This window comes from Nelumbo lutea, chromosome 3 (assembly GCF_056320005.1).
Source record: "Nelumbo lutea isolate HS-2025 chromosome 3, American lotus-T2T, whole genome shotgun sequence".
Classification (NCBI taxonomy): Eukaryota; Viridiplantae; Streptophyta; class Magnoliopsida; order Proteales; family Nelumbonaceae; genus Nelumbo; species Nelumbo lutea.
The window spans coordinates 19,459,493-19,473,996 of NC_142686.1; the positions used below are offsets into that span (position 1 = coordinate 19,459,493).

The 14,504-nt window shown below is 38.8% G+C and overlaps 1 protein-coding gene across 2 annotated transcripts in view; it reads left to right on the plus strand.

Moving 5' to 3' along the window:
• The window catches only part of BIG (auxin transport protein (BIG)), a 37,259-nt gene that overhangs the window by 17,210 nt on the left and 5,545 nt on the right, over positions 1-14,504 (plus strand). For both annotated transcript variants that reach the window (XM_088978536.1, XM_088978537.1), the window contains exons 5-11: positions 1,871-2,488; positions 2,581-2,761; positions 6,752-6,986; positions 7,110-11,672; positions 11,757-11,979; positions 12,199-12,603; positions 14,318-14,461. In XM_088978536.1, the coding sequence (XP_088834662.1) occupies positions 1,871-2,488; positions 2,581-2,761; positions 6,752-6,986; positions 7,110-11,672; positions 11,757-11,979; positions 12,199-12,603; positions 14,318-14,461 (6,369 nt within the window). The remainder of the gene's footprint in view (positions 1-1,870; positions 2,489-2,580; positions 2,762-6,751; positions 6,987-7,109; positions 11,673-11,756; positions 11,980-12,198; positions 12,604-14,317; positions 14,462-14,504) is intronic.

Below are 14,504 nucleotides of genomic sequence, written 5' to 3' on the forward strand. Positions count from 1 at the left end.
AGAGTCTATCACAGGCGGTGGAGGCAGGTTGATTTCGGTCATCAACAATCCAGGCCAGTCCCAATTCCTTTTCGAATCCTGATCCAGGTACTATAGTTCCTTTATCAGATCTAGGTTCCACTGAGATACCTTCCACTGTTGAGCCCTTACCTCCTTTGGATGACCTTGACCTTCCCATTGCAGAGGGTGGAGAGCCCTTACCTCCTTTATCAGATCCAGAATCACAAGATCAGTGCAGAGGGTGGAGAGCCACTTGAAGATAAAGCTATGTTCCAACAGTTAGTTGGAAAACTCCTCTATCTTAGTCTCACACAACCAAACATCAATTATGCGGTTAGCGTTGTCAGTCAGTATATGCACTCTCCTAGGACTACTCACTTGCAGTTGAGAGGATATTATATTAGCATATTTGAAGAGGTGCCCAGGTAGATGTATACTATTCAAGAATAATAATCACATGAAGATAGAGGTTTATACAAATGCTGATTGGGGTGGGAGTGTTGATGATAGAAGGTCTACCTATGGATATTGTGCTTTTGTAGGAGGTAACCTGATCTCCTGAAGGAGTAAGAAGCAGTGTGTTGTTTCTCGTTCTAGTGCAGAAGTTGAATACAAGTCAATGGCTAATGGTGTGGCTGAAATCCTATGGTTGAAATCACTATTTGAGGAGTTGGGTATTGCTTATGAGAAACCCTTAATGCTGTATTGTGATAATCAAGCTGCTATTAATATAGCTCATAGTCCGGTACAGCATGATAGAACTAAGCATATTGAAGTAGACCGACATTTTGTCAGAGAAAGGGTTTCATCTCAAGAAGTGCGGCTTCCGTATATCACCTCTAGCATGTAGTTTGCAGATCCTTCTCACCAAGGCGACAGTTCTAAGGAAGAAGTTAGAGGCAGATCTATACAAGTTGGGAATGACAAATAGCTATTCCCAACTTGAGGGGGAGTGTAGAGAACACTGATGTGGACCCCACTGATGTGGTCCCCGCAATGTTCATATGGCAGCAATATTTCTGTTAGATATGACGGTGTTAGTTGGTAGTTATTTCAGCTTTATTATTAGTTATTTCTTATTCTATTTGCCATGTAAGCAATAAGGGCAATTCGACCCTTTTACACTTATATAAATACTAAGAGTGGGTCGGCAGAAATCGTTACCTTCCCTCTCTTTTTCTGAAACTCTCTTCGTGTACTTCTCTTCCTTTCTTCTCTTCTTCTTCTCTTCAATTTTTCATCATTTTTTTTTACATTCAAGACTGATTGTAGTTTAGATCGGCTACTGGTTGTAATGGGGCCAAGAACATGTGCACGAGAACATCTTCATTCCTCTCTATGGATTTGCTAAACATACAAGGAATCGTGAAAGTTGCCTCAAAACACCTACCAGTGTATGAAATGACAAATTGAACAAATTAGTTGTAAATTTAGATCCTATTAGGATATGGAGCTATTTATGGTTTGCATTATTCGTGCATTAGATGGCACTGGTTTCTGCTTACCTTAAAATGACCCTTTTTTTGTGACCTTTCTTTTTTTTCATCTAGATCTCTTTTCAAACACTTGGTCATTCTAAAATATCCTTAACATTCTGAAAATTATATTTTTGTTATCTCTTTTCTTCATGTAATTTTATATGCAAATATGACTCTTTTAACTCTTTTAACTATATTCTAATGTTTATGGCTTGATACCAAGTTTATATGTAATCTTTCTCAAGCACTGTGCTACTCTTGTCAGATAACCGTCGTTCTAATTTTAATTCAGAAATTAGTGTCTTCTGTGTCAACTAACTGTACTGGATGGGAATGCTTTCCCTATGTTTGAACTTATTTGAATTTAACACTTCATTTTTTTTTGGGTACAGATAACTGTTTCTAATTCAAATCCTGATATAGTTATGGTTGGTTTCCGTGTACATGTGGGTAATACCTCTGCAAACCATATTCCTTCAGATATTACCATCTTCCAGCGAGTAATTAAACTGGATGAAGGCATGCGTTCTTGGTATGATATTCCATTTACTGTTGCTGAGTCACTCCTTGCTGATGAAGAGTTCACAATCTCTGTTGGTCCAACTTTCAATCGCTCATCTTTGCCCAGAATAGATTCCTTGGAGGTGTATGGACGATCTAAGGATGAATTTGGTTGGAAAGAGAAGATGGATGCAGTGTTGGATATGGAAGCACATGTGCTTCGTTCCAACTCGGGGGTATCAGGGGCTGGGAAGAAGTGTCGTTCTATTCAGTCTGCTCCCATTCAGGAACAAGTTATAGCAGATGAACTGAAGCTTTTGTCTAAGTTTTATTCATTGTGCAGATCACAGGGTTGTTCAGAAATTAAGGATGTAAAACTGGAGCTCAGCAAACTCAAATGCAATCAGTTGCTAGAAACGATATTTGAAAGTGACAGAGAACCATTGTTGCATTCTGCTGCTTGTCATGTTTTGCAGGCTGTTTTCCCAAAGAAGGATATATACTACTATGTAATTGCCTCGCTGTATTTTCTATCTATAACTTTGAATTGCTGGTAATTGGATTTTTTGCTTAAATGGTTGATTGGAATTTTGTCATTCAGGTCAAGGACACCATGCGCCTTTATGGGGTATTAAAATCCTCCCCTATGCTTCTATCAAGGCTGGGAGTTGGTGGTGCAACAGCAGGATGGGTAGTTGGAGAATTCACAGCTCAGGTTCGTGCAGTTTCAAAGATTGCATTGCACCGTCGGTCGAACTTGGCTACCTTTTTGGAGATAAATGGTACTCTTATTTATCCTGATCCACCAGTTTTGGTTTCCATTTTAATATGCTTCTACTACTTTTGCTACTAATGCTGTTTTAATTCTACGGCGTAAATTAGATTTCTGTGAAGGGCCTGAGTTAGGTTCCCATTCACTTGAATGGATGTGAACCTTGACCAAGTTTCTTCTTTGCTTTGCTGCTTATCCTTGTGCAGGGTGGATCTTTGGTTGCATACATGTCTCCAAAAGCACCTTTAGGTGTAAACGACTGTTAAAAAAGAATGGTTGAAATTTCTGTACTTGGGTGAATGTGGGCATTATGTAAGGGATTGTATTTGTTTGCCCATGGCAATGAGTGTAGATTTTGCCTACTTGGTATAAATATAATATTACAACATAATTTGCAAGTTGAAGGCATTTGCTTAATGTTAGAAAAGCTTCCTGATAAAATTGTTCATTTCTTTTGGCCCAGTTGGACCATGTTATATTAAACTGTATTATTCTGCCCCTTTCACTCTTTGTCTAGAAGATATCAAGATCATATTAGATATTTATTCAATGATGCATGCCCCTCTTATCTCAAATTATTTACTTCATACTTTACAGTTGATGGGAGTTTTGAAGTTCTCTCTTATTCGCTCTTGGCTTTCCTTCCTTTTCTTGAACTCTTCTATCCGCTGGTCAACAAAACACTTTATTGAATCATTGGCAGCTTATTTACACTCCATGTTTTGAAATCTAGATTTGATTTATCTTGTATTGCTTCATGGACCATAAGAAAATTTCACTATTAAAAGCTCTGAGGTTTGTGATATTTATTTATTTTGATATTTTGATTATTAACATTTATTTTATTGATTAGAATGAAGATTGGTTATATATACAAAGATGCCAAGCATCCCCTATGTTAGCTGATTATCATCACCTACTCTATGTTCCATCTGTATCCCTTTGTATTGTGTAGTTTGTGTTGCATTACTTGTACCCACAGTCCCACCTGGCGTCAAAACAAGTGTTCTCTACTAATCCCCCTTTTTTTGATTGGTACCACTGACCCCTTGTTTTGCCATTGTATCAGTCAATTCATTGGCTAATCTATGGAACCATCTGAGGCTGATAACTAAGTCCTTTATCAATAGTCTTATCTCTCTGATGATAAGAAGTTATTGAGAGATTTTCTGTGGGAATCGGGAGAGGAAAAGAGGGATCATAGAGTGAGCTGGGAGATAGTTTGTAGGAGTAAGACATGTGGTGGCTTGGGGCTTGGGAATATTAGGAGAAGGAATATGACTCTGTTGGGAAAGTGGTTGTGGGGATTCCCCTTGGAGAAGGAGAAGCTTTGGGCTAAAATAGTGGCAAGTATTCATGGGCTGGAGCATAATGGATGGGACGCTGGAATCAGAGCTAGGACCACAAGCAATTCTCCTTGGAAAGCCATTCATGACCTACTACCAGTTTTCTCCCCTAATATCAGGTATGATTTGAATTCTGGTAACTCTATAAAATTTTGGGAACAAACCTGGGTGGGGAGTGCCCCTCTAAAGGATCAGTTTCCTTCTTTGTTTGCTCTTTCTGATTTGAAAAATGAGCCAATCTTGTCTTTTACCACTCCGTCCTCTTCCATTTTTGGGATTGGGTGGAACTTGGGTCTAAGAAGGGATTTGAGGGACTCAAACTTTGACATTATTTTGAGCCTTATTGCAATTCTTGATAACGTTGTCTTAGACCCCACTAGGGCGAACTCTAGAATTTGGACACCTTCTCCCAATGGCATTTTTACTTGTGCTTCTTTCTTCAAAGTCTTAAGTCAGTCCACCAGTCCTACCTTCCCTCCTTTTTTTGTTGATGAGGTTTGGTGCAGAGCAATACCTCATAGGGTTGGTAATTTTTGTTGGGAAGCCTGTCTGGAAAGAATTAACACTGGTGATTTACTCCAAAAGAAGAGACCCAATACTTGTTTGTCACCTCAGTGGTGTGTTCTTTGTAAAGCGGATGGGGAGACTGGTTTTCACCTACTGGTGTCTTGCCATTTTGCGAGGTCAATTTGGGAATGGGCTTTGTCCCTATTTGGTTGTTGTTGGAACCTCCCATCAGACTTGCAAGGCCTTTTTTCCCCTTCTTTTTTTAGGTGGCGGATAAAAAGGGGAAGGACAATGTGGAGAGGACTAAGGGCTGCAGTATGTTGGACACTTTGGGAAGAAAGAAACTCCAGGACTCTGGTGCTTTTCACAGATTACACTGTGGATGACATGTTGAGGAAGTGGGGTGAAATTGCAAGTTGCACACAAAGTAAGTCAGTAATGAGTGTGGCTTGGACCCCTCCACCTAGTGGATTCGTGAAACTAAACTTTGATGGGTGCAGCAGGGGAAATCCGGGACAGTCGGGGATTGGGGGTGTTTTTAGGGATGAAAATGGGGTCATTTCTGCCATGTTCTCAGGCCCAATTGGAGTGGGTGACTCCCTTAGAGCTGAGATCTTTGCAGTTATGGAAGGAGTCCAAAAAGCTAAGGAGTTGAACATCAGGAAACTCTTAATTGAAGGGGATTCAGAGGTGGTGATAGGGTGGCTGCTTAAAGATCACAATGGCTTATGGAAGTACAATAATGAGAGGAAGAATTCAAGTGGCTGGTGTGAGAGATGGTAGTTAAGATACGTTGGGCTAAAAGATTGGCTAATTCCCTAGCTGACGGTTTAGCTAAACAATGGGCAGAAAAGGATTCACTTTTTTGGGCCAAGCAGTAACTTTAGTGTGTTTTCTTTCTTTTCTCTTTCTTTTTTCCTTTTCTTGAGGTTCTTTGTTGCTCTTGGAAGATAAGCATGTTTGTCTTCCTTTTGTAAATCTTCTATTGATGAATTAATGAAAGTGTTATTGATCAAAAAAAGATAATCCTATCTAAGTAATTAATTGTTAGTAAAAAAAAATATTTATCAATTTCATCTATATTTATTCATTCTTTCAAACAACCTGTATATGCGTATCATAGTTCATGATGCATGTTGGCATTGGCAGATTGTAACATTTTTGACTTTTCAGTTTTTTTGGTTATGCATGTGAAGATATTTTGGAATTCTATGAATGTGTTAGGGTTATATTTATGTTAAATTTTATGTAAGACAGCAGTCAAATGAATTTTTCTTTTGCTGGGTTCTATGGACAGCATTTAACAACATTAATGAATCTTAGAAGAAGACCAGAGATTCTCTATAGCAGCTAGGTCATGTTGTAAAACTATTTCAAATAGAATAAACCTAGAACAACAGAAGGATTGAATTCTTACGTTAGAATTGGAGTCTGGAGGAATAATATTAAGAAAGGTTCAAAATTTCGTCACATATCGGCCCGTATTGTATCAGTAGGTCACCGATACGCGAAATAAGGGGAGTTTCAGGGTAAGACCTTCAGGGGGTAGCTAGGCTTTTGACCAACTTCCCTGAACATGTTTGTAAAAAAAAACTAAAAAAAAGTGAAGCGTATTGATACAAAGTTTGATGCACCCAATTCGGCATATCGGACTCTATCGATACAAGATAACTAGTCTCTCTTTCTTTCTCTTGCTAGAATTGGAGTCTCACCAATACTACCACAAGGTCTTAACTTATTTGATATACTTCTCATTTTTTGTCCTTATGGAAACTTAAGTTGGGGACTGGGGTATTAAAGGTTGACTTTGTAAGCTAGGGATTTATGTTTCAGAGCTGGCTTAAGCTTAGATTTACAATCTGGCCAAGTAGATCGGAAACAGTCATGTCTAGATGAATCTTATTAAATAGTTACTGAGTTGCTTCTACAAAATCCTTGGTACGGATAACCTAGTTCTCAATGCGTCCTTACTATCAAGTTGGCTGTCAAGAACCTAGGTCATAATTGTTATTCTAATTGAGGCTTTACTATTTCAGCAAGTACCTAATGGCAGGCCGCAGGTGGCAGTCAGTGGAACTAGAACAATGTGCAATTTATTTTTTATTTAATTTCTGCTACACAATTCATTTCATTACTCTCCTGTATAGGTTCTGGTGTGGTGGATGGGCTAATGCAAGTTCTTTGGGGCATTTTGGATATTGAGCAACCTGATACACAAACCATAAACAGCATTGTTATACCTTCTGTGGAACTGGTATATAGTTATGCTGAGTGCCTGGCTTTACATGGAAATGAAGTGGGTGGACGATCTGTTGCACCTGCTGTTGAATTACTCAAGAAACTATTATTTTCACCATATGAAGCTGTTCAGACTTCCAGCAGGTTCTTGTTTCCCCCATATTCCTTTTTCATTTATTCTATCTTATTTAAATTTCGTTATGTGTGATACTGACCTTTTCTCTATTTTATATTTCTTCTTTTTTTCTTTTCTCCATTTTATTTTAGCTTGGCTATATCTTCAAGATTGCTCCAGGTTCCATTTCCAAAGCAGACAATGTTGGCCACGGATGATGTTGTAGATAACTCAGTATCTGCACCTTTAGTTTCTGGTGTAGCCAGTGCGGCAGGTGGGAATACACAGGTCATGATTGAAGAAGATCCTGCGACGTCATCTGTTCAATATTGTTGTGATGGTTGTTCCACTGTTCCTATACTTCGACGCCGTTGGCATTGTACTGTATGCCCAGATTTTGATTTATGTGAAGCATGCTATGAAGTATTGGATGCAGATCGACTTCCTCCACCGCATTCTAGAGATCACCCAATGACTGCAATCCCCATTGAAGTTGAATCGTTAGGTGGAGATGGGAATGAGATTCATTTCTCCATGGATGATTTAAGTGAAGCAAACCTATTGCAGGTCCGAGCTGATGTCAACATACAGAATTCTCCTCCTTCAATCCACTTATTAGAGCCCAATGAAGCTGCAGAATTTCCTGCATCTGTAACTGACCAGAGAATAGTTTCAATTTCTGCATCCAAACGGGCTATAAATTCTATGCTTATCTCTGAACTCATTGAACAGATGAAAGGATGGATGGAAATGACCTCTGGAATCCGAGCAATTCCTGTTATGCAGCTTTTCTATAGACTGTCATCTGCTGTGGGTGGACCTTTTATGGATAGCTCAAAACCTGAGAATTTGGATTTGGAGAAATTTATTAAATGGTTCCTGGATGAGATCAACCTGAATAAGCCTTTTTCTGCAAAGAACCGTTCTTCTTTTGGAGAAGTTTTATATCTTGTTTTTATGTTTTTCACCTTGATGCTCCGAAACTGGCATCAACCTGGTAGCGATAGTTCACTCTCAAAAGCAGGTGCTAATGCAGATGCACAAGATAAAAGTGTTGTACAAACTCCATCCTCAGCTTCTGCTAGTGCTCCATCTTCCACAGATGATCAGGATAAAAATGAGTTTGCTTCCCAACTGCTTCGAGCCTGCTGCTCACTTAGGCAGCAAGCCTTTGTTAATTACTTGATGGATATTTTGCAGCAGCTGGTGCATGTTTTCAAATCCCCAACCTTAAATTCTGAAGCTGTTTCAGGCTTGAATCCTGGTTCAGGATGTGGTGCTTTACTAACAGTTCGTAGAGAGTTACCAGCTGGGAACTTTTCCCCATTCTTTTCAGATTCATATGCAAAAGCACATCGTACAGATTTTTTCATGGACTACCACAGGCTTCTACTGGAGAACACTTTCAGACTTTTGTACAGCCTGATTAGACCAGAAAAGCATGAAAAAGCTGGGGAGAAGGACAAGACTTACAAAACATCACCCATTAAGGATTTGAAGCTAGATGGTTATCAGGATGTTTTCTGCAACTACATCAACAATCCACATACTGCATTTGTACGGAGGTATGCAAGAAGGCTTTTTCTGCACTTATGTGGAAGCAAAACTCATTATTACAATGTCCGCGATTCTTGGCAGTTATCTAGTGAAGTCAAAAAGCTTTACAAACTCATTAATAAATCTGGTGGATTTCAAAATCCTTTTACATATGAGAGGAGTGTTAAGCTAGTGAAGTGCCTATCTGCTATAGCTGAAGTAGCTGCTGCCAGGCCTCGCAATTGGCAGAAGTACTGCTCAAAACATGGCGATGTTCTGCCCTTTTTGATGAATGGAATATTCTTCTTTGGTGAAGAGTCTGTAATTCAGACTCTTAAGCTTTTCAATTGGGCCTTTTATACAGGAAAGGACATTGGCCATTCTGGACTGAAAGCTGAAGGAGATGCAGGAACAAGTGCTAATAAATCAGGTACACAATCCTTAGATCCAAAAAAGAAGAAAAAAAGTGAGGATGGAACTGAATCTGGTTTGGAGAAGTCATATCTGGATATGGAACAGGCTGTGGACGTCTTTGCTGACAAGGATGGTAGTATCTTGAAGCAATTCATAGATTGTTTTCTACTGGAATGGAATTTAAGCTCTGTTCGAATTGAAGCAAAATGTGTTCTTTATGGTGTTTGGCATCATGGAAAGCAGTCATTCAAAGAGATTATGTTAACTGCCCTCTTGCAAAAAGCGAAAAGCCTGCCTATGTATGGCCAGAATATTATGGAGTATACAGAACTTGTCACTTGGTTGCTAGGGAAGGTGTCAGATAACAGCTCAAAGCTACAAGACACAGAACTCATCAGTCGATGCTTGACCCCTGATATTATGAATTGTATCTTTGAGACGCTTCACTTGCAGAATGAGCTTTTAGCTAATCATCCTAATTCCCGCATATACAACACCTTGAGTGCCTTGGTGGAATTTGATGGGTACTATCTTGAAAGTGAGCCTTGTGTAACTTGCAGCTGTCCAGAGGTTCCTTACAGCAGGATGAAACTTGAAAGTCTGAAATCTGAAACTAAATTCACTGACAACCGTATAATAGTGAAATGCAATGGGAGCTATACCATCCAGACTGTTACAATGAATGTTCATGATGCTCGCAAGTCAAAATCAGTGAAGGTATTAAACCTTTACTACAACAACAGGCCTGTTGCAGACTTGTCAGAGTTGAAGAACAATTGGTCCTTGTGGAAGCGTGCAAAGAGTTGTCATCTTGCTTTTAATCAGACGGAGCTTAAAGTGGACTTTTCTATCCCTCTAACTGCATGTAATTTCATGATTGAATTGGACTCTTTTTATGAGAATCTTCAAGCATCGTCCCTTGAATCATTGCAGTGTCCCCGTTGCAGCAGATCTGTTACTGATAAACATGGCATTTGCAGCAATTGCCACGAAAATGCATATCAATGTAGACAATGCCGGAACATAAACTATGAGAATCTGGATTCTTTTCTTTGTAACGAGTGTGGATACAGCAAGTATGGGCGCTTTGAATTCAACTTCATGGCAAAGCCAAGTTTTTCATTTGATAACATGGAGAATGATGAAGATATGAAGAAAGGGTTGGCAGCTATTGAATCTGAATCTGAAAATGCTCATAGGAGATACCAGCAACTTTTGGGCTTCAAGAAACCCTTGCTTAAGCTTGTTTCTAGCATTGGTGAGAATGAAATGGATTCTCAACAGAAAGACTCTGTGCAGCAAATGATGGTCTCTTTGCCTGGACCTTCATGCAAGATAAACCGTAAGATTGCTCTTCTGGGAGTCCTATATGGTGAGAAGTGCAAGGCAGCTTTTGATTCAGTCAGCAAAAGTGTTCAGACACTGCAAGGGCTTCGTAGGGTTTTGATGAATTATCTGCATCAGAAACATTCTGATAGTTCAGTGGCTTCATCAAGATTTGCAGTTCCAAGATCTCCAAATAATTGCTATGGGTGTGCTACTACTTTTGTTACACAATGTCTAGAGCTGTTACAAGTTCTATCAAAGCACCCACAATGTAAGAAACAGCTTGTTAATTCTGGCATCCTGACTGAGTTGTTTGAAAACAATATTCATCAGGGCCCTAAAACAGCTCGTGTTCAGGCTAGGACTGTACTATGTGCCTTTTCTGAGGGTGATATAAATGCAGTGGCTGAGTTGAACAGTTTAATACAGAAGAAAGTCATGTATTGCCTTGAACATCATCGTTCCATAGACATTGCACTAGCCACCCGCGAGGAGTTGTTATTACTTTCAGAGACGTGTGCTATAGCAGATGAGTTTTGGGAATCAAGGTTACGCGTTGCTTTTCAGTTGTTATTTTCTTCCATCAAATTGGGTGCTAAGCATCCTGCTATATCTGAACATGTTATCCTCCCTTGTCTGAGGATCATATCTCAGGCTTGTACACCTCCAAAACCTGACACAGCAGACAAAGAGCAGGGGATTGGAAAATCATCTCCAATTACTCAGGTTAAGGATGGCAATAATACAAACTCAGCTGGGTGTTTGAGCGGCCTGGTCAGTGGAAGCAAATCTGAATTGTCCGAGAAGCATTGGGAGGGATCTCAAAAGAGTCAGGATATTCAACTTTTGAGCTATTCTGAATGGGAGAAAGGAGCTTCATATCTGGATTTTGTCAGGAGGCAATATAGAGTGTCTCAGGCAGTTAAAGGTGCTAGCCAGAGGTCTCGACCTCAGAGGATTGACTACCTAGCTCTCAAGTATGCACTAAGATGGAAACGCCATGCTTGTAGAAGGGCCAAGAGTGACATGCCGACATTTGAGTTGGGCTCATGGGTGTCAGAATTGGTACTGAGTGCTTGTTCACAATCTATAAGGTCAGAAATGTGCACACTAATTAGTTTGCTTTGTGGACAGAATTTGGCAAGACAGTTCCAATTATTGAACTTGCTCATATCTTTGCTACCTGCTACACTATCTGCTGGTGAAAGTGCTGCAGATTATTTTGAATTGCTGTTTAAAATGATAGATTCAGAAGATGCACGGCTGTTCTTGACTGCAAGGGGATGTCTAAGTACAATATGCAGTTTAATTACCCAGGAAGTAAGTAATGTTGAGTCCCAGGAGAGGAGCCTCCATATTGACATATCACAGGGTTTTATCCTTCACAAGCTTATTGAACTCCTTAGCAAATTTCTTGAGGTTCCCAATATCCGATCTAGGTATGATGCTCTTTGTGTTTCCTATTGTTCTCAGTTAATTTGTTCTTATCTTCTAGTTTCTTACCAATATGATATTAATGCCAGATTCATGCAAGATGAATTATTATCTGAAGTCCTTGAGGCTCTTCTTGTCATACGAGGCCTAATAATACAGAAGACAAAGTTAATAAGTGACTGTAATCGACTTCTAAAAGAACTTCTAGACAGTCTTCTGCTTGAGAGCAGTGAAAACAAGCGGCAATTCATTAGGGCCTGTATTTCTGGATTGCAAATCCATGGAGAGGAGAGAAAAGGACGGACTTCTCTGGTATGGACAAATGGATGAAGTCTTCTGCCATGCTCATTCTCTTTCTGTTTCATATAGCTTCCTTTTTGCATTTTCGCAAATTATCAAACTTCTTGCATCATGGCTTCTTATTCTGGAAATGGTGGCTTCTTAGCTTCTATATTTTCAGATTCAGTAATAGGGAAAAGTTAAGAGTCTATCCAACTTCCTGTCCTGATAATATTTTGACCTCTGATGCAGTTTATCTTGGAACAACTATGCAATTTGATCTGTCCTTCAAAGCCAGAGCCTGTTTATCTCTTGGTTTTGAACAAGGCACACACCCAAGAGGAGTTTATCAGGGGATCAATGACTAAGAATCCTTATTCAAGTGCTGAAATTGGACCATTGATGCGTGATGTTAAAAACAAGATTTGCCATCAGCTAGATTTATTGGGTCTTCTTGAGGATGACTATGGCATGGAGTTGCTAGTGGCTGGAAATATTATCTCCCTTGATTTGAGCATCTCTCAAGTTTATGAGCAGGTTTGGAAGAAATCACACACTCAGGCACAAAGTACCATGAGCAATACTGCTTTGCTATCTTCCAGTGGATTCCCAGCTGCCAGAGATTGTCCACCTATGACAGTGACTTATCGGCTTCAGGTTTGTATGCATTTGAGAGTTATGCTTTTTTATTCTAAACTATTTACTCTTGTTTGTAAGAAAAGAATTATATTGATATTTGAAATTTAAGGGTCTAAATTTCTACCAGTTGGTTCTTGTAGTTGAATGTTGGCATTGTGATCCAAAGTTTTCTTCTTAAAAGCTTTTCTTGTTTGGGTTTTACATCATTATGATGGAGATGGACAATTAGAAATTGTATGCCAAATGTTAAAATTCAATATTTTCTCTGACAGTATTTCTTAGCAATGGTTGTGCATGATATTATAAGGAGTGGATGCAAGTCTGCTGGCCTTTCATCCCACAAAGAAGATCCACCACAGCTAGCCCTGTTTGTTTCCTTAGAGAGTAAGATAGGGTTTTCCTTCTTGAGGGTTTATGTCCTCCAAAAAATGGTTCTATACCTCATCTTTTCCTGTTGTAGTGATTTGAAGGATAAAATTTTTTAGGTTTCTGCAACTCTTTATGAGGAGCATAATCTGTTGGTGGAGAAGATACCCCCACACCGTAGATTTCCCTTTCTCCTTTTGTTTTTCCCTTCTCTTCTTTTGTTTCTTTTTCTTCTTTCTATATCTTCAAAATTCTTATTTTCATTACTGCAACTTCCATTCTGATGTGCTACTGTTATTCTTTGGGCTGCACTGTAACAATAATTCATTAAATATTGTGCTTCAACCAGGTAAGAAGTTTGTTTTTGGGTTCTTTTCTCTCTAAGGGTGGAAAATTTTTAGCATTCAATGGGCAACAAGACCTATCATTGATAAGACCTACCTTGTGACTCATTCTTGCTGTCATACTTTTATCAAGTACAATGCTATTGCCATCTTTCTTCTTTTATTTGTGTTTTTTTTTTTTTTTTAACTTGGGTTCATCAACAAAATTTGAAGTGGAATTTATCAATAATCAGCATTGTACCATCACCATTATCATCATTAACAGCTTCAACAGAAGCAATTCTAGCTACAGGTTCTATTATCATTATTATCACCACCCACATTGTCATCACACATAGAATTGTGCTTGAGAAAGCCATATTTTGTCAACTTATAATCAATGTCATCCTTAACTTCATTATTGTAGGAACCACTATTATCACTTTGTTTACATCATTCTAGTGACCACCCTTAACAATATCTCAACATCATCCTCACCATTACCTGCATACCACCTCCTTCACAATTGTTCTACCATCTTTATTGCCATGCTATCTTTGATATACCAATTTGACTCCATCATCACGATCACTATTATATTCTATAGCATATTGTGATTATTGTTGTCACAACCATCATAACTAGTTCACTATGATTGTTTTTGCCATCATAGTGGTATTACTATGTATCTATAAAGCAATTCATTAAAATTTCCCCATGCTAGGTACTCCAGAAGGTTGTAATTGCAAAAGTTTCAACTTGAGGTTAAGATTTTTATGATTGAAATGTTCCCCAATATTGTGCAAATCTCATTTCCTTTTTGTACATTACATACAAGAAGGCAGACAAGCTTTATAAAATTCAAATTTAGACATCTGATTTTGGAATCTAGGGTGCATCTAAATGCATTTGTGGAGTTCAACACTTGTTCATATTTATGGAGTACTTCTTTATGCATGCAGCTGTATTTGGAAAAATCTTAACATGTAGAATTTGATTGAAAACCGTTTAATTTATTTTTTTCAATATCTTTTTATTGGCAGGGATTAGATGGTGAAGCAACTGAGCCCATGATTAAAGAATTAGAGGAGGAGAGAGAGGAGTCACAGGATCCTGAGATTGAGTTTGCAATAGCTGGTGCTGTTCGGGAGTATGGAGGCCTGGAAATCATTTTGAGCATGATCCAGGTTGGTTCATTACATTTCGCATCAATTTCTCTATTAATTAAGT